The 25,534-nt window shown below is 47.5% G+C and overlaps 1 protein-coding gene across 3 annotated transcripts in view; it reads right to left on the reverse strand.

The window, feature by feature from the left end:
* Positions 1-539: 539 nt before the first annotated feature.
* SEC14L1 (SEC14 like lipid binding 1) overlaps positions 540-25,534 on the reverse strand; it is a 360,792-nt gene continuing 335,797 nt past the window's right edge. For all 3 annotated transcript variants that reach the window (XM_085616893.1, XM_085616894.1, XM_085616895.1), the window contains 3 exons: positions 13,049-13,227; positions 7,760-7,861; positions 540-6,767 (listed from right to left, as the gene is read on the reverse strand). In XM_085616893.1, coding sequence (XP_085473019.1) covers positions 6,530-6,767; positions 7,760-7,861; positions 13,049-13,227 — 519 coding nt within the window. In that variant the 3' untranslated portion in view covers positions 540-6,529. The remainder of the gene's footprint in view (positions 6,768-7,759; positions 7,862-13,048; positions 13,228-25,534) is intronic.

A 25,534-nucleotide genomic window follows, 5' to 3' on the forward strand; every position in this document is an offset into this window, starting at 1 on the left:
TATTCAAACCAAAGATGGTGCTTGTATGTAGGATTACTATCAGTGTGTGTGTGTGTGTGTGTGGGAGAAAGTTAGCTCAAATTAATGTAGAAATTAGTCTTTGTAAGGTTCTTTTAAAATACACCCCTTTTTTTATTACAAAATCAAGGATTCCCTGCTTGACAGGAAAATTATAAATAGTATGCAAATCTATAAAAAAAAAATTCTGGTGATCCAATGTAATTTGAGCATATATATATATTAATATTTTACGAACTGTGCTGTAAACTAAAATAAAATGTCTGACATTTAAAAACAAATCCTCTCTAAGCCTTTTGAGGAAGTTTAGATCAGCTCTCTCCTTCATTATAGGTCAGTTCTTTGGAACAATCTCTAGCCACTTCAGCCCTGGCAGCAACAGGTTTGGACAGAGTGACTATAAATTCTCTTAGCTCTGACACTCACTAGAAGAGCATTACTAACATTTTTCTGCAATTTAAAAGAAGAAAATTCTGGTTATATATGGCAACAAAGTACTGATTAAAAAAAACACAGTCCTCCGATGTTCTTAAATAGTTTTAATGTTTATTATTGTTAATAGAAAAATCTTTTATAGACTTAAATTTCATTTTGTTACTAAGAATGAGGTAATAGGTTTACAAAACATTTACAGAGTCTGATATGTGATGGATGAAATACAGAAGAAAAGAGTTACACATAATTAAAAGCAAGAAATGCAGAGAAATCAGTGAAGGGGGGGCTGTACTCTAAAGGCGTCACAGTAGTCCTGCCAAACAGAGGAATGTTCATAACAGCCAAAAGGTAGAGAAAGTACAGCGGTGATGCCATCCACAGTGTATCCCGTTTTGCAACATATGCTCAAGTTGCTCTTATTGGGTGCAAAAAGTGTAGCACTGAGGCATTTCTGTATGCATCACAATATAGCTGAGAATGTGCAAAGGTTGTCAGTCTATAAAACAAATTTAATTTGTGCTCTTCTGTGCTTCAAAATTCTATGAAGTTGCTTATTGCTCAGGACCAGGCAAATGAAATTTTTTTTTAATGTAGTTTAAAAAAATATAAGAGCTCAGTCAATAATGATTCACAATACTCTTATTTAGGGAGTCCAATCTTTGGAAACATGCCATAGTTTGAAAACTCTGAGCAGAAAGAGCAAGCAATGCCCGTAAGAATATTTAGCAACATTAAAGAATTACGCAAAATATAAATAAATAGCAACTGAAAAGGCCCTGCTGTCAGAATCTTCCTCGACAGCAGGAGGGTTATGGTGAAAGGCCGCCATGGCGTCCTCTTAACGCACACTTTCTGTGAGCCTCCCCCTGACACCAAAAACTAGGACGCATGCATTGCCTCCGCCTTTGCTTCATTAAAGGGAAAATGGTTTCAAATGCACGACACAACTATCAAAGTGCTGAAAACTATTTTATAATAAAAAACAGAGCTGTGTGATTTGGTAAAAGCCCTTAAGGTTAGACGACTGAAAATGAATTCTGTCATGTCGGTGGAAAGAGAGCCTTGCGGGGATGAATGTGGCTGGCGTTTCCATGATGGCAGGTCAAAGCACATACTGCCTCATTTCCGCGATTGTCCCGCTGTGAATTCGGCCAACATCCTGACTCACTCCTTAGAACTCATCTTATCAAGACAGAAAAACCTCGACTTGACAGGTCTGTCCCTAACGGTAAGCCCCACATTCAAGTATTTATGCGAGGCACTACAGAGGGAAACACTACTCATGCTAAACATACCACCCACTGACGAAGGCCGAAGTAGTACTAAACATGCAAAGTGAGTACCACCCAACAGCGCTAACTTTATTGATAAGCAGTAGCAGTACCATAAACCGAACGCTTAATATCATTCTGATTTTGCCACTGCATGCCCCACACTCAAAAAAAAAAAAAAAAAGCTATGCTGCCCAGAGAAGAAAGCAGACTTTTTTTTAAGGGCTATTAAAATCTAATGTTAAGCCACCACACACACAGCAAAACAAGAAAACAGGAACTATTAGTAGCCTCGTTTCAATATTTACTGCAAGGCGCGAGCCAGCCCTACAGAGGAGCGGAAAAGCCGCGATTAGTTAGTCACCTAGTCGATGTGCACCCGGAGGATAGGGCAGGACATGATTCATAAATGCCATGATGGTGAATTTGGTCATTCTTCTTAGGATGATGGACTCAAGACAGAAGTAACAGTCAACACTGCCTCCTCACTACAGGAATTTGGGTGCAGACTTATCACCTGGGCAGGTTTCAGGATGCTTTTAAAGGTGAGTAAAGTTTCTGCCTGGATGAAATGAAACGCCATGTCACAGGAAATCAACTCTGCCTTTCCAGTATAGATGTACTCACGGTAGAGAGGAAGAACTCGTACGGATCTGGCCTTACCACCAAGTTACAGAACAACCCAAAGTCCTTTCAGGGAAAGACTCTACCCACACAAATGTCCTGATCTGCACTATATGTATTACCAACTGTGCTCCTTCATAGCCCAGAGTGGAACACAAAACTGAGGATCTCTCAAACTTGCAGCTATATATATTTTTCTTGGCTATTTGTAACATGTGGTTGTCGTTCACAAAGTCATCTTTTTTCTAACACGTAACTAATCTTAACCAACTGAAGTAAAAAAGTACCAGATAGTTCGATGTTTGCAGGACAATCCCCAACTTCAACCCTAAGGCCAGGGCACGTGCACACTCTTTATTGCCTCCAGAACAGCTAAGAGAAGCCCTGCCAGTTTAAGACTAAAAATCAGGTTAAAATCTGAGCTGCTTGGTGAACTATTTGCGGTATGTCAGCATCTTAAATAGTTCATGCACAGCATATTCATATTTATCGTCTGAGCTTTCATTAAGACGTGTGCTCAATTCTGGAACCCTGGTGATACATAAAAAATTATAATGATCACAACAGAGTATATAAAGCTCTGTAGAAAATAACCTGAAGCACCCACCAGATATGCAAAAAGTGAAGAAATGGATGAGATGATAGACGGTGGTATATTAGGCAATTAAAATCGGATGGCCTGTTCATAGATGAGCAGCTATGTCTTTGGCTCAAAGAAGTTCACCACAATCCAGTTTGAAATGGTAGTCTGACAGTACAGGTAATCTCAAGCGTTATGCCGAGGAAAGACTATCCATGTGAAGGACTAGCTAATGGTGTGCAGAGCCATGCAAAAGCTATCATATGGCACAGAGAACAGTGTGTAGAGTAGACAACATGGACACCACTCACAGAGGGTGCCAGGAAAAAGGTCTATTATGCAGTCCTACATCCTGAAGGTAGAGCAAACCTAGGAAACAGGGACAGGGCAACGTCCCTGCTTTTTCAGCCACAAAATGGGCTCTTTCTGCTAGACCAGTTATTTATTTTTAGAAATGGTGAAACACGCAAGCACACATCCTTGGTTATCTCAGATAACTTTGGCATGCCTATTTACATACACGATGGTACCAAAACTACTGACAATATATTGCCAGTTTGGGCAGAGTGAATCAGGAGAGGATTTGGCTATTTTGACCCAAGACTGAATGTAGCAGTTCAGCAATTAGCCACAGGGGTTCCAATGACTCAAAGCTGTTCTGTATGGATAAGTATGTGCCTCAGAGAATGAATTCCCTCACAAACACACACAATCATACATAGATGAATCATGAACAGGTGAAACAGATCCCCAAGATGCAAAAAAACAAAAAAAAGAATCGGCACACTAAAGCAGGGTGGGCACATATACAAGAAAAGAGATACTAATCACATATAGGAGGTGAAGAATATACACTCAATCACACGCACAACTAGAAGGGAAAAACAGGATGGCCAGACAGACTAAAAACGTATGCACAGATGTACGCAGCCAGCAGCCATCACTAATGTGGCGTGATAAAGGTTGTACATCACTTGGAACAAGCTTCAGGGCACTCAACAGTAACATTTCAAACTAAGTCAGAAAGGACCGTTCACCACGATTGTATTAAAGTCACTTTCCTCGTCACAAGCAAGTTAATCTTCTGAATTTTCAACTGTGGGAATTATGGCTACTTGAAAATCACGACTGGAAGCCTAAGCTATGGGCAAGGACAAGGTAGACAATTGTAGCGTATGCTTTGAAGTGACAACTTCCACTTTGTGCCAGACGAATTTTAACATTAATTTTGTCTAGCTTTGCAATGGCTCAATATAGTGCATTAATCGAACCCAGACACAGAAGATGTAATCTTAATTTGCTTTGCAAAGAGGGGCAGTACTTGTTACTAAAATAAAGGACAAAGCTGAGGTTGTGTAACCACATATGTGGTCACCGTCTAGCCTTCATGCTGTACAAGGTGCAAGCTTATCTGTTGGTCTATGTAAAGCATGGACAGACACGAAGCAAATGATTCTCTGCCAGAATAGCTGAAGGTCCCAATAACTGTTTCTAAATAATAGAAATGGACGACTGCTCCCACTAGTGAAGCCAACTGTATTTCTTCTCTAGATGCCCTGCATACGCCTCTTCCCACCTGCCACTATGATGTTATTCATCAGATTTGACCTCCACACAAACTTTATCTAAAAGCAGACGTGGATCAGGGAGCCTTCAATCTGCAGCAGAAAAATGCTGCTAGATGGGAGTGCAGTTGGAAATTGACTGGATGAATTATATTTTTGTTGTTGCAAGGGGCACTGTACTTCGGTGATCGTGACAGAGAGCACAGGGAGTTAACAAATCAACACATGCTAATCACGGGGAAGGAAAGCAGTCTTTTTGGACAGAGTAAAAACTAAACTAACACCAGCCTTCAAAAAACGTAAGAGTTCCATGAGAGAAGCTGACAAGGAAAAGGCCTTTCAATAGAAAGTTGTGCACTCCTGGGTCAAAGCCTCTGTATATGCTCTACTCTGATCCTGTTTTAAGTTTCCAATATACCAATTCTCTTTACAGGTCTAAAACCTCAATATCTGGCTAAGCATGTACCCCCATTAACCTATTTAGCACCATTCAGTCATGCAACACACAAACAAATAAATTATAAACTACCATATGACATATTTTTAACAAAAGCACATTTCCTAACCCTTAGAGTCTTAAATTGATATCACTCGAAAGGGTGGTGGCTAAGGTACGCTTCTCAAAACTAAAAGCTGAAAAAAAACAATGACGAGAATGAATGATTTTTGTCTTTAAAACACAAATCAATCCAACTGGCTAATGCCACGGACGGCTGATGACACCGCAAGAGAGACTGTAGGAGAAGAAGGAAATCTTTCTTTTAGTGCTACAAGAATTATAGTTAGATCGAGTCCATGGATATCGCTGGAAACAAACCAATCTGTGATATAAACGTATTTTATGACTAATATCCTGCCGATTACATACAAACACAAATGTAATTGCTGCCAGGTTTTCCTAAAACATCCTGGAAACTTTTCATGAAATTACCCAGTTTAGTTAATCCCATTAACAACAGCCTAGGCACAGCAATTGTGGACAGAGGGTAACAGAATTAGTGTGTGGAGTAACTAACAAAGTTCCATTACAACATAGCATCACCAAGGCCAGTGACCACAGTGTTCAATGCCTTCATAACACTGAAAATAGCAGCATCTTCTCACCAAAACAACACGCTTAAGTTCTGCACTTGAGAATGGTAGCCATAGGACGAATAGGTGCAGACGGACATTTGTCTTTAGCATTAAGGAAGTCATTGTTTCGAAGGAGAGAAACTCAGCATGTGGAAAGACTACAGTTAAATATCATGCGACATAAGAGACAGGACTGCCTCCGCTGTCAACATATGATTCCATTCACTGATTTGTGATGCGCTTTCTGTCTTTAAAGGAACATAATGCTGAGTTACTTCATTGTGAAAGCCCACCTTTCACCCCAGTTAAGAGAAATATCAACACTATTAGGATACCACAAATCCGAGGCCAAGCTAGATGAACACTTAAGTGCTTTGCAAGATGACTAATTAGAAAGAAAAGTAGGAAACACACACATAGCAGCTCTCAAATGATTCCACTGGGAACTAGTCAGTAGTACTGGCCGACCCTAATTGGGGTGAGCTGAGGTTGGGAGAGCGTGCTGACAACAATGTTCATCGAGTGTATTAAGTTTGCTAGGAAGAGCCTGAACAGCTTTAGCAAAGATAATAGAAATGTTCACGTGGGTTGGGTTCGAATAGCGTGAGGGTCTCTGACCTGTGGATAAAGTTTTGAACATATGCCGGAATACCAGGTTTAGTCTGTGGCTGCTGGAAGCGGTCTGGCTTGAAAATGTTAATTCCTGCATACTTAGAGGGAGAGGCTATCAGCACTCTGCTAAAAATGTTAAAGCCTGCAATTGTTTCAAGTTTCGAGAGACAAGTTATTTAGGTTTTTCGAGTCACTGTTGGCCCTGGAGGCAGCCCTCTGGAGAGGAAATTAAGGGGTAGTCTGCTGCAAGCTTCCTGCTCCCTCGCGCCTGCCGAACTCGGGCCCCGCTGCGGATCCAGCTCGCGCGTGGGGCACTCTGGCAGGGAAGAGGAAGTGGAAGCGGTCCCGAGTCACGTGGTGGTGCTAGCATCAATCTCCATCGTCGCCACTCCCTCCCGGACAGAAGACAAGCGCCAAGACGGTGGCCACCGAAGGAACTGTGGCGGGCGGAGGGTGTACAGAGTGGAAAAGTGATGGCCCCAGAAGGAAGGGGATTGAGAAAACCTGAGGACCCCATCCGGACAGGCCTTGAGGTCAGGACTGGGCGTGGCGAGTGAGAGCCCGTGCTCAGATAAGTGAAGGGGCTCTCTGTAAGAACAAAAGACACACAAAAAGAAAATATATTTATACATTGGTCAGGGCCAGAGGAGGTCTAAACATGCAGTTAAAATATGCATGCCAAGATGATGGGTTTAAATAAACATGTGAACTCAAACACACGGGGACGTACTAGACACTTAAGCCTTGAGGATACAGACAAATCAATGGAGAAGGGGATGTAAGACAGATTAACGGAAGATGGAAAAATTAATACGAAGACCGCTCAAAAAAAAAATTACACGAGACGTGGAGAAAAGAAGACAGTGCAATTATATTCATTTGCTAAAACAAGATCGCCTCCCCTCCCAAATTTCCCCCCTCTATACGCTCCCCAAAAACATGTTGTGGTGTTTTCAACACATGAGTAGAAGAGACTAAACTAAGAAAACAAAAGGCAATGATCTGGCAGTGCAAGTACATTATCATTCACATTTAAACGTAAAAAGTAACACTCCAGGAGGCATGCATGAATATATCAATAACAATTATTTTCTACAGCTTCTGTAACCAGCACGTTCAGATATTAGTAACATAGTTTATTATATATATATATATATATATATATATATATATATATATATATATATATACACACACACACACACACACACACACTACAAGTGCATATATATATATATAGATACATATATGTGTGTATGTATATACAAACACATATCATTACATATATATCTTGTGAAAAGCTTTTTGTATAATTCTGAAAGGTTTTCGTATAATGGTCGTAAGAGGGGTACAACGTTAGTTGGTAAGGCTAATGCGTTAATAAGAAGTGTTCAGTTAGACATGGAGAAAATGAAATGAAAATAAGTTTAAAGCTTCTATCAACGGGAACGACAGGCACTACAGCATCAGTGGGAATGAAAGCTGGGCTGCTCTGTAGTCCGCAGATGAAGAAAGAACAGACTCGCCATCACGTCCATGTTTCTATGGTTTTTGTTTACCGGAGGCTTGGCTGGCACTACCTGGATATCATGGAACTGGAGTGAGACTGGCTGGAGGAGGTGGTGGCGGCGCTAAGCTGTGAGAATCCACTGTGGCTGGACTCCAAGCTGGTCATAGACCCCCTACAGGAAGAGAAGGAGAGAACAATTGAAGGGAACACTTATATAGTACAGACCTTTTATTGCAACACTTGCAGGAATCCTGCAATGTATCAATATTTGCATAATTTGTTCCTTGTGCAGATGTTTTATTCCATGCAGAAATCTCGGGAAGATAAGTTTATCTTTCTCACCTACTCGTGGTTAAACTCCAGTCAACCAGAAAGAGAACTTCTCTTCAGACTTTGAACAAGATTTAGAAGTAGGGTTGTTTGAGCCCATAGACACAGGAGGACAAATATTCATGTGCAAGTAATTAGTTCTTAAACGCACTATTTCAAGAAGGCACTATGGAGGTCCACTATTATGACCCCCCACCATGAAGTGGGGTGAATGTTTTACTTTTCAAAAGCACACAGGGTGAACGAAATTTCATTTTTCGAAATGCAAAGATCAAGGTCTCCTGCCATTTAAGCATTACAATATAAAGGCCACCATTCAAACATCCAGGTGGGCAGCATTCAGAAACTGCAATCTCTTCTACTTCTAATGCGGTGGAGGAAAATGCTACAGAAGCAATGCACCTCGGCAAGCAAAGCCATCTCTAAAAAAGGGAGTTAGAACACTGAGGTACAGTATACAAGTACAGCAGCAGCACCTTACTCTATTTTAAGGCAGGGCCACACAAGCAGGTCCATAACGTATGATGAGCCAGAGAGGTTACCAGTCTGACAATGCAGAAGAGCAGGGTTCCCTCATTATTTGGATAGCTCACACCCACCACACAATAGCACAGCAAGGTCGCCCCGCCCTCATAATGGAGTGGGGCAGCAAAGGCATCTTATTTAACCAATCAAAAGCAGCATAATATTTTCACTGATCAGAGCGAAAAAACAGTTTGTGCCCAAAACTATGGGGAAAGGGCAAAACAAACAAGATACCTTCACAAATGCTTCTGGTTGATAATCTAACCGTGGATTTCTCACCCTGAAAATCCTCTTAGGCACCAGATTGGATCTGGAAACTTATAAAAACCCCTGTGTGCCATCAGATGCCAGAACGGTTCTGGATGTGAAAGAAAATAAGTTACTTACCTGTAACTACGGTTATCCAGTATTGGAATCTTTCATAGATTTGCATGCTTGAATCATTCCCCGTCGTCAAGATGGGACTCCCATCTCAACGACTGGGAATGATTCAAGCATGTGACTCTATGAAAGATACCCCAATACTGGATAAGAAAAAAAGTTACTTATTTGTAACTACGGTTATCCAGCATTGGTATTTTTCATTGATTCACATGCTTGAATCATTCCCCGTCGTCAAGATGGGATTCACGATGGGGAATGATTCGAGCATGTGAATCTATGAAAGGTACCCCAATACTGGATAAACACTGTTCCACATTTAGCAGCCAACCATGCTTGGTGACATCAGTTTGCCACCACTGTTTTTTGTAGACCTCAGATACAGAGCCAATGACAACTGAATACTGACAGTGTGCTAAATCAAACTTGGGACCATTTACATAAAAAATCCCCATCACAGAACGGAGAAAAGAGTAATCTGCAGTTCGAGTATCTACCAGAAAGAGCGTTACCAATGGCAAGTAACTTGTTCGTTTTATGGATACTTCTAACCACAGAGTCCTCAACTTATGAACCAATACCAAAGCAATACTTACCAAATAGGTGAAGAGTCTGAGGAGTTGCCTTTGCTTGAGGAAGTCCTACAGAACCAAGGAGGCAAACATACCCTCTCGGTAGACCTCAGAATCAAGGCAATAATACTTGGAAAAAAAAAAGTGTGGACAAATTCTCATGTAGCAGTCTGACAGATGTCTTACACACAAACACTTCCAGTTGGGGCAGCAGTAACGGCCTTGGCTCTGCTGAAATGAGACTGGACGCCCTTAAGAGGCTCCTTGGCCACAACATAGCACACCTTGATACACGGATGACAAAAATCAGCAATGCCCATTTTCGGACTAGCTTCTCTTTCTTTGTCCTGGCAAACCCAATGAAAAACTGATTGTTTCCTTGTCCTATCAATACAGAAACCTAAGGACCATTGGGGATCAATCAATGCAGCCTCTCTACAGGGACACAGCAGAGGAAAAAGACAGGAAGCATGATACACTGCCTCACATGTAAGGGTGACAGCACCTTTGGAAGAACAAAGAAGGCTTATCTGGAAAACACAGAAAGGCTGAACGGTAACCTTTAACAGTGCCCACAGAAAGGCCTTAGAGGGCCAAAGATTAAGTAAACACAAGGAACTAGATAATTCAACCTCAAGAGTATCAGTCCGAAGTAATGGCACGGTTAACAGGAAACTCAAAACGCACACAAGCCTCAAGTGACGATCAGATAGAATTAAAGGGTTAGGCAATGCCCGCCGCCTGAGGAATGATGTTCTTGTTGCTGAAAAGGACTTCTCTCACTGTATCGGGAATGGTTTAGGCAGAATGTTGGACATGCTAGTAGGCAAGGCCGTACTAAATTGCAATAAGTCACTATGCTGTCTTTGAAGTGCTCCAGTACAGAATTTGCCTTATCCTCAAACAGCCTTGTTCCATCAAAGGGCATGTCCATCAGACAGGCCTGAACATCCCTGGAACACCTGGCTGTCCACATCCAGGCATGCTGCTGCACAACCACACTGGTGCCTATAGCACTGGCAACAGTTTGTGTTGTCAAGCCAACCCTTAAAACGTACGTGGCTGCATTCTGGTCATCCTACACTATTTGTGTGAAAAAACTTCTGAAGACTTCTAGGAGAGCGGGCAAAATCTCACTCGCCATACTCCACAAGGCATTAGTATAGCGACCTAAAAGGCTTAAAGCATCCAACAGATGAAGAGCCAATCAAGCAGAAAAAAACAGCGCCACCATCAATTCACTTGACTGCATATTGTGGTAGCTGAAGAAAATGCATTTAAGTTGACCCTGCTAGCAGAAGACTGAATCGGCAGACTTTCCAGAGTGGGATGTTGTGTCAGAAAGGATGGGTTCCAAGGAGCGTGCCGATGAGTAATCAGGCAACTCAATGGAGGAATAGGACAAGACTTGGACCAAGATGCCAACACATAACCAGCTGAGTCTCTAAACAGCAGCTAGGAGGCAGAAGTGGAAGGACCATGCTGTAAAATAAAAAGATTTCCTTAACATTATCATTGCAAGCAAACCATCAGGATTGCCTTTAAGATGTAGACCTCCACAGGAATATATGACGTTACTTCGCATGCGTTTAGTACGCATGCCATTACTACGCGGTCGTTAGTACGACCGCGTTATTAGTTCGCATTCCTTTCCTACGCAATTCGGAACAACGAATTACAGTAGGGGGTGCTGGATGTTGGAATAGTATAATTTACTATTCCAACTCCAGTCTATGCGGACACTAGGGAAGGTGTTGGATTTTAAATCCAACACCTTCCCCCCCCTAACGCAAGTCGATGTTCCGACTTGCGTAGTAAAGGTTTTCTAAGTAACAACGCGTGCGTACTAACGTCCGCGTAGTAACGGCATGCGAAGTAACGCCTGCTAAGTAAACGCCGTTTACCCTCCACAGGCCTGCAAACGTCACTGCAAAATATACACTCTTCTCTCTGGGTATTCTCAAGAAAGAGCTTTTGCCATTTGCAAGTGAGGTGTCAAGGCGACTAGCATGCTGAGTCCAAAATATAGTCCATCGTCTGCATAATAGGCAAAAAACTGATCATAGGATTCCTGATTCCAAGGAACTTGCCTGAAGTCTTGACTGGTGTCAGAGTCAAAAATACCCTCCAGTGTCCTGTAATACGAGCATTGTGACACAGCAATTGTTAGGGGGTCCTTCGTAACCGTAGGCTGAATTTTAGTAATCTCGTACTGAAACTTAGACCGGGAAGGCTCCAAAGTCAGCTTCATATCAGACATTGGAATCAGTGTGGAGCCGAATGACAGTGCCATTTTAGCTGGGGCTGGCACTCATCTAGGAATAAGTGGCAGATCTGAGGCAAGCGGTCGAGGTAAAGATAAGTACCTGCCGGCAGAGCCAGATTTGGAGGCCCCATCTGATTCATAGGGCATTAACCTGCTCCAGAGAAACAGCAAACACACAAAACAGCAGCACAGCATACCTAGAGGCCTCAATTTAATGTGGCATAGATGATGGCCTGGGAAATTTGGGTGCTACTTCACCAGGAGCAAGTCCAAGCTTGATGACACAGGCCTTTGGAGAGCGGACTGCATCACCTCTATCCAGAGGAGGAGCTATGGGGAAGAGGGTGAACCCTGTTTGGAATTCTTGTGTTTTCACCCTGACTTGCTTCTCTTATTTGCCTTACACTTAGCTGACGATGGAGAAGGAGACCAGGACTGCAAATGCCTCCAGGGCTTCAAGTGTGACCAGCCTGTCTTCTTAGGTTCCGTCACAGACAGCTTGGCCTCCCCTCACCCTCAAGATCTTTGTGTGTGTCATGGAGAATTTGTTGCCCAACTTTGACTCATGCTTGGTGTGACCAACATCTGCATATGCAAAAGACACACAATTGATGGACGGAATGCAGAACAAATCAAAACATTCACCCCCAGTCATGGGGGATGAATGTATGACATTGTTCTCCATTCTGTCCATCAATTGTTGTTTTTGCATTTGTCACCCCGAGTGGGACGGGTATGCCCAGACGTGGGTCCCGTGCTCTCCATGCCACTGGAGTCAAGCTATCCTGGCTGAAGAGGGGTGAAACCCCGAAACCAGTCTTAGGATGCTTGTTTCCAGTCCAGGGAGGACCTGGCCTGGCTGTTCAGGCTGGACTGTTCCCATGGGGCACAGGGTCAAGACTGATTGCCAGTCTCTGGCTCCAGTACAGTGGCTCGGATGATTCACAAGGGGAGGTATCTGCGATTAGATGTATATGCCAGAAACCCTCAAAATGCAGTAGAATGGGCATTACTCTTCTGTGCCAACACAATATGATCATCCGAAGTAGCCATATGCAGCAGTTTAGTTTTCTCATGCATTAACAGTTAGCAAGTGTCGCCCAAGACACGCGAATACTCCATGAAAGTACGACCTAGTAAAGTCAGGAGGGTTGTCATTTAAAATGTAAAAATCACACTATAGCATGGTGGTCCTAGGTTCAGTGCCAACCTTTGCTAATAAGCCTATAACTCAAAGTAAGAAACATGGAGCAACCACAGGAAAAACGTACACCACTCTCTCTACCTGAAATCTTCTGATCCAATGACTTCTGTGTAGTACATGACTTTGCACTTGTGGGATGAAACTTGAAGTGAGGCCAGAACATCATCCACTCGTGGTAGGTTGGTGGTAGCGCAAGCAGGCATACTATGGAACTTCCACTGTAGAATGTAGTAACCAGGCCATCGTGTGACATGGGAGCCCTGGTAGAAGCATTGACAAAATCCACAAGTCAAACAAACAGGAATATATATTAGGCACACTATGTATCAATTTTGTTTAAAAAAACTGTTCCTGCGGAGGTAAAAATGGAAGTTAGAAAACAGTATCTGGAGAGACTAAAGTTCAAAGGAGGTAAGTAGGGATGGAGTAACCTTATGAGTCAAAATGGCCCATAAAAATAACAAAAAACAGCTAAGGTATCTGAAGAACATTGACAAGCTGAGATTATATAAAGGGGACAGAAACTGAAGTGTCCAGAGGGCATACATTGCTCCAGAAACGTGGCACAGTAGGAACTGTCTGTTACATAGAAGCCGTGTTGGTGCAGTGCAAGTCTAATTTCTCCATAAGTATCAGCAAGCACAAAGTATATGGTCAACATGAAACTAAAATTACTGTAGAGGCATGGGCCAATGGGGGATAAAGCAATTGTTACAGCTAATCTGCTAGATTAAATACAAGAAATCTGGAACTCCAACAAAAAAATCAATGCTAAACCCCATGATGTGTCTATGGTTTTAATTTTCTTTAAGATTATTTTTTATTTCACAACCATCAAACAGGAAAGCCTAGTAAATATAACACTCAATATGAAGGTTCACTAAAGAAAAGAACAAGTGTTTTGCAGATATTTGCTCTTATAATTTATATTTTATAAACAGTATTTTTTGGTCAAAATTCAAGCAATTTTGCCTATATTATGACTCCACATACAACAGTTCGATTGAGTGCTACTATATATTCAAATACGAATAGTGTGAAAAGACATAAGAAAGAAAACAATGGAAAGGAGTTGATAATACTGAATGTGATGAAAAAGATAATCACCTGCAACTAAAATTCCCCAAAGTTGGTTACTTTCATACACAAGCATACTTTGAATAATCTTGTTTTAGGGTTTGGAATCAGACAGTGCATTTTTTAACATAGCAGTAATAAAACACATAGCTTTAAAAACGCATAACAGCACACCTAGCTCCTTCTGGCATTTTCAGGTTTGACTATGTCACTATGGCTAAGCAAATTAAGAGGCAATACATTTCCTTCCAAGGGGAGAGAGATTGGTTTTTTACAAAGGATTCAAGCAGAATTCCGCAATCCATAGTGTTCAAACTCAGAAACACCACAATCGCAACCCTTCGGTGACAAAATCTCATTGAACCGATCTCAAACAAAAGAAATATAGATTTTTAAGGATAACAGAGCTAAAACTACCGCAACATATAACGCAACCCCAAAGGAAGGGACAAAAGCAATCTTCTACACCTAAATACTTTAATGATTGCCTTTAGATGCAGCACCTCCATTTTTAGGTCTCGCCTTGCATTGGAGGGCGCATGCGCTCCTCGCCTGCAAGAGCTATAGTCATGAAGTCAGTTTCAAGAAGGGGACTCGAAACCCCGCCCCTCATTTTCATTGGGTAGCGTCAGTGTTTATGTTAAATGCTGGCTTCCCATTGAAAAAGAGGGTTTTCGGTTTGCCTCCCTTTGGCTTTTTGATCAGGCCCACCCGGACTGGCTCGCCTGTATTACGGCTGTCTTGACGAAGTTTCTTATCAGAAGCTTCGTCACGCCGCTGCCTTACACGCGCCAGTCCGGCTCTCTGATTGGGCCGGACAAAAAAGGAGACATGGCGCCGCGTGTTTATTTTTGCATCTCGCTTTCACTTTAAAGTGAAAGCGTGATGCAAAACTGTTAGACCCGGCCTCGTAGCATGGCTCTTCCTGTCCTCGCACTACCTAACGTGGTACCAGGGACCCCAAGCACACGGCCCAGCCGATCCTTCCCACCAGAACACACACACGCAGCCCGGGCCTCCCCGTCCATGGCCTCTCTCCTTTTGGCCACCCCGGGCACGCGTGCCCACTTCGTGCACCAAGATGGCCGCCCGGCCCCAGCACAACCCGGGCCTAGAGGCGCCACTCCGGCTGGAGGACATCACGCTTCCAGGGGATGAGAGAGGGAGGAGCAGTTTCTATCGCACCTCTGAACTCCCCTGGGACGATGGGTTTCGATCGGCCCTAAGGCCTCCCTGAGGGCTGGCTCCACGCCTGCTGGGTGTCTGGGACTCCTCCCGACCCGGCCCTGAAAGGATCAAAAGACAATAGCAGGAAACCTCGACAAGCGACCCCCAGGTGACAAGACCCCTGCCTGCACAACCTCCGGACATCAAAGAGGGGTCGACCTATAACAAGGGGTGCTCTGGGACTGTCCAGCAGATTCGCCTTGGAACATCTGAGCCCTGCTGAGTGACTCGCGGCTCCCCGAAGAACGTAAGACCTCCGAACCTATGCTTGAGCTCTGCTGAGTGACTCGCGGCTCCCTGAAGATCGTAAGACCTCCGAACTTGTGCTTGAGCCCTGCTGAGTGACTCGCGGCTCCCCGAAGAACGTAAGACCTCCGAACTTGTGCTTGAGCCCCGCTGAGTGACTCGCGGCTCCCTGAAGATCGTAAGACCTCCGAACTGGTGCTTGAGCCTGCTGAGTGACTCGCGGCTCCCCCTGACTCTCTTTGGTTCCGCCGGTCCCCACGACGACAAGCGTATCCCCCAGCTCGAGGATTGTGAGCTGTGCGCCGGGTACGCTCCTGCATTTGATCCGATCCCCCCAAAGACTGTCCCGCTACCTCCTACCCCCGCCAAGACTCTGTGAGCCCACGCTCTGCTTGTAAATATCTGCCTTACTGATCATAAAGATCCTACCACTTCGATTTGATAAAGCTTGAATCCTAAGAACCCTCGGTGTGGTGTCTCTTTGTCGTGTGGTGCCAAGTGTATGATCCTAGGTACGAGATTCCTCCCCTGCGGAATCTCCCGCCAGTGCCCGGCTACGATACTTTGAGGGTGGGTCTCAGGACAGTCAGGGCCCCCTCCGGGCTCCTCTGAGGTCGCCTTCTAACATTGGTGGCAGCGGTGGGATTCGGGCCCATCACCTAGAGATCGTACCGTGAACGACTGACACTACCGACAAAGATGGCAGAAGGAAGCGCAATGAGCCCCGCAGAAACCAACACCAACAGGGTGTTCCAGGTGGAACAACTAGAAGAATACACGCACAAAGAACTGAAGCAGTTCTGCAAGGAACTTAAAATCGCTACCACCGGTCTCAACACCAAAGAAGATTTGCAGAAAGCACTGAAAGCTTGGGTGGATGCCGGGGCCTCCCGCCCAGAAGGCATGGGGGAGCGACACGACGAAGCAGAACCCACCCAAGGCGAAAGCAGCAGCAATCAGGTGCGAGGCTTCGTGCCAGACGGGGGCCTTTCCCCGGAAGAGCTCGCAGACAGAGAGAGAAGTCGCAATCACGAACTCGAGTTAGCCAAACTCAAAATCGAAGGCGAATTGAAATTAGCAGAAAAGAAGCTAGCAGTAGAACAAATGCGCGTACAAGGCGAATTGGAGGAGAAGAAGCTCCAACGGGAGCACGAAGGAAGGAAGCTTCAACTAGAGCACGAACGCAGCTTGAAGGAGATCGAGCTCAAAGCCAGAAACGAGGAAGGGACCGAGAGGCGACCTCCACGGCGGAACAGAAGGTCCACATCCCCAAGGACGTGGTCAAAGATTATTATAAAAATTATGACATTCAACAATGGTTCAGGGCCTACGAGGTCGCCATGACCTCTCATCGGGTCCCGCAGAAGGACTGGGGGGCAGGGCTGTGGGGACGGTTTCTGAGCGAAGGAAGGGACACCCTGCTCGACCTACCCCTCTCCCTGCAGACCTCCTACAGCCACATGAAAGAGGCTCTCCTCACTAGGTACGGCCTCACCCCAGAGATGTACCGTCAGCGATTCCGGGACTGCAGGAAGATCCCGGGCACCACCTGGGTGGAGTATGTAAACTTTTTCAGTCGGGCCTTCGATGGGTGGATCAAGGGCAGCAAGGTCACCACCCTCGAGGAACTCACCGACCTCATGTTGTGGGAACACCTGGCGGCGAACTGCTTTGTGGAACTACGCCAGCATCTGCTCGACAGCAAACTCACCGATCCCCGGAAGCTGGCTGTGGAAGCAGACCGCTGGACCAACACCCGGGTCCCCCGGAGCAGTGTAGGAGAATACACCCGAGCCAGTCAGGGACCACCCCGCCAGAGAGGGGGAGGGAACCAGGGAGGGCAGAGAGAGTCCCAGTCGAGTCCCCCGAAGGCCCAACCTCCACCTTTCCCGGCGCCCCCCCCGCCAGTCTCCAGACCCCCCGGGAGACGGGGGCACCGGGTAACCATCACGTGTTTCCGTTGTCAAAGGCCCGGGCACTACGCCAATGACCCGGAGTGCCCCATGGCCCCCCAGGTTCCCCCTGCTGCAAACCCTGCTAGACAGATAGCCAACGTAGCCCTGGGGGAGGAGGTTGAGGACACCGGGGAGTGGGAACCCGCAGCTATGGCCCTAGTGTCCCTGGGAGACAGAGAGATGGTCCCTGGTAGCCTCCTGCCCTCCAACACGAAGAAGTACGGGCAGCTCGTCAAAATCAATGGCCACCAGATAGAAGCCCTGCGAGACACCGGGGCCAGCATCACCGGTGTCCTCAGGCACTTAGTCCCCGAGGAGCAGATCCTACCCAACGTCTTTTGCCCCGTAATTTCCGCAGATAATAGAGAGAGTATGTGTCAGGTAGCCCTGGTGCCGTTTGAGTGGGGAGGGGTGATAGGTAAACTGAGGGTTGCCGTAAGAACCTCCCAGCCGGTCGACTGCCTCTTAGGGAACGACCTGGAGAGTTCTCCCTGGAAGTACATCGAGCGCAAGGCCCCCCTAGAGATGATGGGACTCCCCGAGTGGGTGTGCGCCACCACCCGATCTATGTCCGCCCGACTCACCCCCCTGGGGGAAGTCGAGAACCCCCCGACCGAGGGAGTCAGAGCAGTCCCCGCCGAGGGTCCTCTGGCCCCCCCATCGGGAGGGTCAGTCGCCAGCGACGAACCCTCCGACACCACCCCGGTCCCCGAATTAAGCGATCTGGCCGAATTGGCCCCGTGGCGCCACGAGGGCGGGCCCACCCGGGAGGAGTTCTGCCGGGAGCAAGCCACCTGTCCTTCCCTGGTCGGACTACGGCACCAGGCCGAGGGCCAAGCCGCAGGCGACCAGACCAGAACACACCGAGTTTATTGGGAGAATAACCTCTTGTACAGTGAGCAGAAGTCGGTGGAGCTAGGGTCCGGCCGGGTGCTGGTGGTACCCCTACGCTTCCGAGACTTCCTCCTGGGCTTGGCCCACGACGTCCCCCTCGCCGGCCACCTGGGACAAGACAAAACCTACAGCCGTCTCGTGACTCACTTTTACTGGCCTAGGATGAGAGTAGCTGTAGAAGCCCACTGCAAGTCCTGTCCCACGTGCCAGGCTAGTGGGAAGAGTGGGGGGAAGTGCAAGGCTCCCCTCCAACCCTTCCCGGTCGTCAGTACCCCATTCGAAAGAGTCGGAATCGACATCGTGGGGCCCCTGGATCCCCCCACCTCCCAAGGTCACCGTTTCATTCTGGTCCTAGTGGATCACGCCACCCGATACCCTGAGGCGATCCCCCTACGCACCGTCACGGCTCCCGTGGTGGGCCGAGCCCTGATGGGGATCTTTTCCCGGGTGGGTTTTCCCCGCGAGGTCGTGAGCGATCGCGGCACTAATTTTATCTCGAAATACATGACCTCCCTGTGGCAACAATGTGGGGTGTCCTATAAGTTCACCACCCCGTACCATCCCCAAGGGAACGGCTTTGTAGAAAGGTTTAACCGGACTCTGAAGGGGATGATCCACGGCCTAGAAGAACCCCTCCGGCGTAAGTGGGACGTCCTGCTCCCCTGCCTCCTGTTCGCTTACCGGGAAGTCCCACAGAAGTCCTTGGGGTTCAGCCCGTTTGAATTACTATATGGGCACCCCGTCCGAGGTCCCCTCAGTTTGGTTAAGGAAGGGTGGGAGGCAGCACCCCAGACCTCCCCACGAGATGTGTTCCAATACGTTCTGGCCCTCCGGAACCAGACCAGGAAGTTCCGAAAGCTGGCCGAGGCCAACCTGGAGGCCAGCCAAGAAGAAATGAAGCGCTGGTACGACCAGAATGCCACTCTGGTCGAGTTCCAGCCGGGCCAGCAGGTATGGGTCATGGCCCCCGTGAAGCTTGGCGCCCTCCAGGACAAGTGGACCGGGCCCTTCAAAGTGATTGAGCGGAAGAGTCCAGTCACGTACTTGGTGGACGTCCAGTCGCCCCGGGATCCCCTGCGGGTCCTACACGTGAACCGCCTCAAGCCTCACTTCGTACGGACAGAACTGAGCCTCCTGCTGGCCACCGATGACGGGGCCGAAGATGAGTCCGATCCCCTCCCGGACCTCCTGTGTGTCAAGGAGAAGGATGGCTCTGTAGAGGGAGTGAACCTCTCCCCATCCCTCACTGACCAGCAACAAGCGGACTGTCGCCAGCTCCTAGGACAATTCTCCGACCTCTTCTCCCTGATCCCCCGAGTCACCGACTGGTGTGTCCATGACATGGACACCGGGGACAGCCCGCCAGTGAGACACCGAGCCTACTGAGTCCCTGAGCGAGTCCGGTCCTGCATTCAAGCTGAAGTCTCGAAGATGTTGACCCTGGGGGTGATCGAGCCCTCCGATAGTCCCTGGGCCAGTCCCGTGGTCCTAGTTCCGAAGGCAGCGGCCCCCGGTGTCGCCCCCGAGCTCCGATTCTGCGTGGACTACCGGGGGCTCAATGACGTCACCCGGGCCGATGCCCACCCCATACCCCGAGCCGACGAGCTCATTGACCGACTCGGGGCGGCCCGATTCCTCAGCACATTCGACCTCACCTGCGGATACTGGCAGATTGCGCTCACAGAGGAAGCCAAGGAGCGGTCCGCCTTCTCCACCCCAGATGGGCATTATCGCTTCCGCGTAATGCCCTTCGGAATGAAAAATGCCCCGGCCACCTTCCAGCGAATGGTGAATAGGGTCCTGGCCGGGATGGAACAGTTCAGTGCGGCCTATCTAGACGACATCGCCGTTTTCAGTTCCGGATGGAGTGAGCACCTCCAGCACCTCCGGACAGTGCTAACCGCCCTGCGCCAGGCAGGCCTCACAGTAAAAGCCAGAAAGTGCCAGATTGGGCAAGGATCAGTAGTCTACCTGGGGCACCAGGTCGGGAGCGGTCAGGTCGCCCTTCTACAGCCAAAGATCGACGCCATCCTAGCCTGGGAACCGCCCACCACCCAAACGGAGGTCCGAGCCTTCCTGGGCCTCACTGGCTACTACCGAAGATTCATCCGGGGGTATGGCAGCCTGGTTGGCCCCCTCACCGAACTCACATCAAAAAAACAGCCCAAGAGGGTGCAGTGGACGACTGCCTGCCAGGAAGCGTTCGATGCCCTAAAGAAGGCCATGTGCACGGCCCCCGTCCTCCAGGCTCCCGACTACTCCAAGGAGTTTGTAGTCCAGACCGATGCCTCCGAGCATGGCATTGGGGCCGTCCTGTCCCAGGTGAATGACCAAGGCCTAGACCAGCCCATCGCCTTCCTCAGCCGGCGGCTGTTGCCCAGAGAACAGAGGTGGAGCACCATTGAGCGCGAAGCATTTGCCGTAGTCTGGGCCCTCAAAAAGCTGCGCCCTTACCTGTTTGGCACCCATTTCAAAGTACAAACCGACCATCGGCCCTTGCGATGGCTCATGCAGATGCGAGGAGAAAACCCCAAGCTACTGCGGTGGTCAATCTCCCTCCAGGGGATGGATTTCACCGTAGAACATCGCCCTGGTACGGACCACGCCAACGCGGACGGCCTCTCCCGGTTCTTCCGCCTCAGCGAAGAGAACCCCCCAAGATGATGGGTAGTTCTCTCCGGCTTTCAGCTGGGGGGGACGCGTGTTAGACCCGGCCTCGTAGCATGGCTCTTCCTGTCCTCGCACTACCTAACCTGGTACCAGGGACCCCAAGCACACGGCCCAGCCGATCCTTCCCACCAGAACACACACACGCAGCCCGGGCCTCCCCGTCCATGGCCTCTCTCCTTTCGGCCACCCCGGGCACGCGTGCCCACTTCGTGCACCAAGATGGCCGCCCGGCCCCAGCACAACCCGGGCCTAGAGGCGCCACTCCGGCTGGAGGACATCACGCTTCCAGGGGATGAGAGAGGGAGGAGCAGTTTCTATCGCACCTCTGAACTCCCCTGGGACGATGGGTTTCGATCGGCCTTCCGGCCTCCCTGAGGGCTGGCTCCACGCCTGCTGGGTGTCTGGGACTCCTCCCGACCGGGCCCTGAAAGGATCAAAAGACAATAGCAGGAAACCTCGACAAGCGACCCCCAGGTGACAAGACCCCTGCCTGCACAACCTCCGGACATCAAAGAGGGGTCGACCTATAACAAGGGGTGCTCTGGGACTGTCCGGCAGATTCGCCTTGGAACATCTGAGCCCTGCTGAGTGACTCGCGGCTCCCCGAAGAACGTAAGACCTCCGAACCTATGCTTGAGCCCTGCTGAGTGACTCGCGGCTCCCTGAAGATCGTAAGACCTCCGAACTTGTGCTTGAGCCCTGCTGAGTGACTCGCGGCTCCCCGAAGAACGTAAGACCTCCGAACTTGTGCTTGAGCCCTGCTGAGTGACTCGCGGCTCCCTGAAGATCGTAAGACCTCCGAACTGGTGCTTGAGCCTGCTGAGTGACTCGCGGCTCCCCCTGACTCTCTTTGGTTCCGCCGGACCCCACGACGACAAGCGTATCCCCCAGCTCAAGGATTGTGAGCTGTGCGCCTGGTACGCTCCTGCATTTGATCCGATCCCCCCAAAGACTGTCCCGCTACCTCCTACCCCCGCCAAGACTCTGTGAGCCCACGCTCTGCTTGTAAATATCTGCCTTACTGATCATAAAGATCCTACCACTTCGATTTGATAAAGCTTGAATCCTAAGAACCCTCGATGTGGTGTCTCTTTGTCGTGTGGTGCCAAGTGTACGATCCTAGGTACGAGATTCCTCCCCTGCGGAATCTCCCGCCAGTGCCCGGCTACGATACTTTGAGGGTGGGTCTCAGGACAGTCAGGGCCCCCTCCGGGCTCCTCTGAGGTCGCCTTCTAACAAAAACTAAACAGTGGGAATGGCGAGCGCTTGTTCTATGTTTGGTAAGAGGCTCTTTGCAGGAAAGCTTATGGTAATCTGATACTTTGCACTCCAAATGTACAATACTGGTAATGCGGTTCTTGGTTGGTTGCTGCAAGGTTTTGGCCATCTAGCATACAGGACAAGTCACCAAATACAAACAGAACAAATAAGACCATGGTGCCTCCCAAGGAGTTAGTCATGGCTTGGTTAATACAGTAAGTAGCTCTAGGGAACTCTTGAGCCTTGCCCTTCGCACAGCGGAGCCAAGAGTTTTTCTGTGTGCCATCCATCCATGGATGGCACACAGACAAACTCATGGGCAGAGCTTTGTCGCTTAATACTCAACTCTTTACTTTAACCTGCTCCGTGCCTTGTTCGGGTGTTTGGGAGCCCTCTTAGTGTCACGGGGTAAAACATATTGTACGGATTTTCTCACAAGAAACGCCCGTCCCTCCCAGCAGCGCTGCTGAGCCGGAGGCGCTCTCAGAAGCAAACTAGAGTTATATTCTAGAATGAGAGAACGCTGCATTCCTCTATGGGGTTAAAGGGCGAGGTGGGCATGTTCTATTAGTTTTGGTATTCTTGCACGAGTGCGTCTGGAACTGCAGGAGCGTGCCTAGGATCAGATATAGCAAGCATGAACTGGTTGGGGACTTTAACAAAGCCGTATTTTGTCTACACTGTTTGTTCCTAATGTCTTTGCCCCAGGCCAGCAGCAATCCCACAGTCACTCTGCTGCACTGTGCATTCCTGCCCATGGGCAGAGGCGGCGGCATTGTCTGCTCCATAGGAGGCTGCAGCCTCGAGAGCACGAATGGTGGTATGAGGGCGGAGAGCGCCAAGAAACGAAAGAGATGGCAGTCACTGCACTACCCTTCCAGGTGTTATAGTTTTCTAGTGGCAGCTTCTGCAACCTTCCAGTACTCTCCTCACCAAAAGTTAGCTATTAGCTTTCAATTAATTCCCACTGGGAGCTCACTGCCCTTCTACTACGTATTTACAACCCCTGCAGCCCTTTATGGATGGATTGCAACACAAAAGGAAGTTATGCATGGCGGTGACCCTCCCTGTTGCTTTTAATGAACCAGGAAAAGTCAGAATAATGTCAATATATATTACTTTGTCATACAAAAGATAACCATGTTCGGGGCAACGGACGGCCTTTACTACGCACCCCTGCTAATCTCTAAAAGACAAAACGGGTCTACACAAATGAGAAAGCAAACTACAAAACATATCAATGGCATACATACACAAAGTGATAACCCCGGAACCTCGCGCCCGGTAGGTCATCAATTACACCTATAAACAAGCATTGACAAAGCCAATAGGTCTCACCTTTGAGAGCTGTTAGATTTAGCAATGTTGTGTAGCTATGCTGTATAGCAGCGCGGATGCTTTGCAGTGCGGCTTAAAGTAATTTTGAAAAGTGCTATGATGCAACCAGGGCCAAAGTGTTTTTTTTTTTATTTAAAAGTGCATTAACAGTGGGTGATTATAGCCATTTTTTACAATCATTTTTTGCCATTCTAGATAGCAGCTGCACTACTACTAACTGCACTACAGTATGGCTACTAATTATTGACAAAGTCAGCAATGCCCATGCTATACAGAATAGATAAAAGTCAATGGCATAGGCAATAGTGTCAAAGGCGAGACCTACCGGCTTTGCCTATGGTTTTTAGGTTTTGGCACAAAATCCCTGTGATTCTGAGTAAATCAGTTAATCTCCCTAGGCGTGAATATGGAAAAAGTAAAAAAAATGGCATTTGCCAAAAAATCCTTTCACATAAATAAAGCAATTACACCCATGTCTTAGTGTAAATACATTTGGAAGCAGATAACATCTGTTGTGATAATAAAAGCTGGTAACATCTGTTGTCAGAATAAACCTCCATTTCAAAGAAGAAAATGGCTTCTTCTAAGTGTGTGTGGCATAGTAAAACATATCTATGCTACAGAAGGCAAAAGGTTCAACAAGGAGGACAGGGAAGAAGAACAAGCATTGAAAATGTAATAGGTCTCGCGTTTGATTAACCTCTTCTGTGCCCATGACGAGATAGTCTCGTCATGGAGCACGGTCGCGCTGTGCCCATGACGAGACTATCTCGTCATGAACCCCACCCACTAATTAAACGCCCGGCACAGGAGGGGGAAAGGGCGTGGCACAGAAGGGGTTAAGTTAAAGCCATTTGCTTTGCTAATGGTATTGTATAGCAAAGCAAATGGCTTTAACTTAATCAAAGGCGAGACCTATTGCATTTTTAATGCTTGTTTTTAAAGAAATCCGTTACACTACCTCTGCAGGAGAGGTAGCTAGAAGCTTACTCAACAAGTTCTCGGAACTAGGTTCGTTCCTACCCGAATTGAAAACCTTCTACATTACACCCCTCTGCAAACCAAAAAAAAGGTGACCCATCTGACCTAACAAACTACAGTCTAATATCGAATAGCCCATGCCTAGGACAAATATTTTAAAGGGAGCGTTTACTAAAATTTTCAAGTTTATGGATGAAAAGGACAGTGTCAGACCAATAATCTGGTTTCAGATCAGGCATAGGAAAGTCAGCCATTATATCCAATTAGGATCACTTTAAACTCAAAGTAGAGGAGAACAGAATGGCTGCCCTACTGATTCTGGATCTATCAATGGCTTTTGACAGTCAACCACCATATGCTACTACCAAGTCTATCATCTCAGAATACATGCAAATACTCTAAAATGGATTGGCTCTTATCTCACAGATAAAGTGTAGTATACCTACCACCTTTCACATCAGCTCCACATACCCAACATTGGTAGCCACGTCCCTAAGTGGTCTATCATATCTCCTCTGTTATTCAGCATCTACCTTCCCCTTTACCAGACCGGATTACATTATTCAGCCTCACTTATTACAGCTATGCAGATGAGAAATGGATGGCCGAGAACACCACTACAACTTAAACCTTGACGACTGTCTACTTATCATCCATGCATTTATAGTGCAAAATCACTCAAAGCCCAACACAGCAAAGACAGAGATCATGGCCTGCTGACAATGATTAAAAAAAATGCCTGAGTTCAGCAATATGGCCCAAAGAACTCAAGGTCTAGCCAATATCAGAAGTTGATCCTTCTCTTACGGTGTGAAAGAATAACAGGGGTAGCTACAGATTCCAAGGTAACCTTGATACCACGCCAACAAGGTCACAAACAGCACACTCTAGGCAATGAAAACACTAGGTCGCATCTTCC

Source organism: Triturus cristatus, chromosome 7, assembly GCF_964204655.1.
Source record: "Triturus cristatus chromosome 7, aTriCri1.1, whole genome shotgun sequence".
Taxonomy (NCBI): domain Eukaryota; kingdom Metazoa; phylum Chordata; class Amphibia; order Caudata; family Salamandridae; genus Triturus; species Triturus cristatus.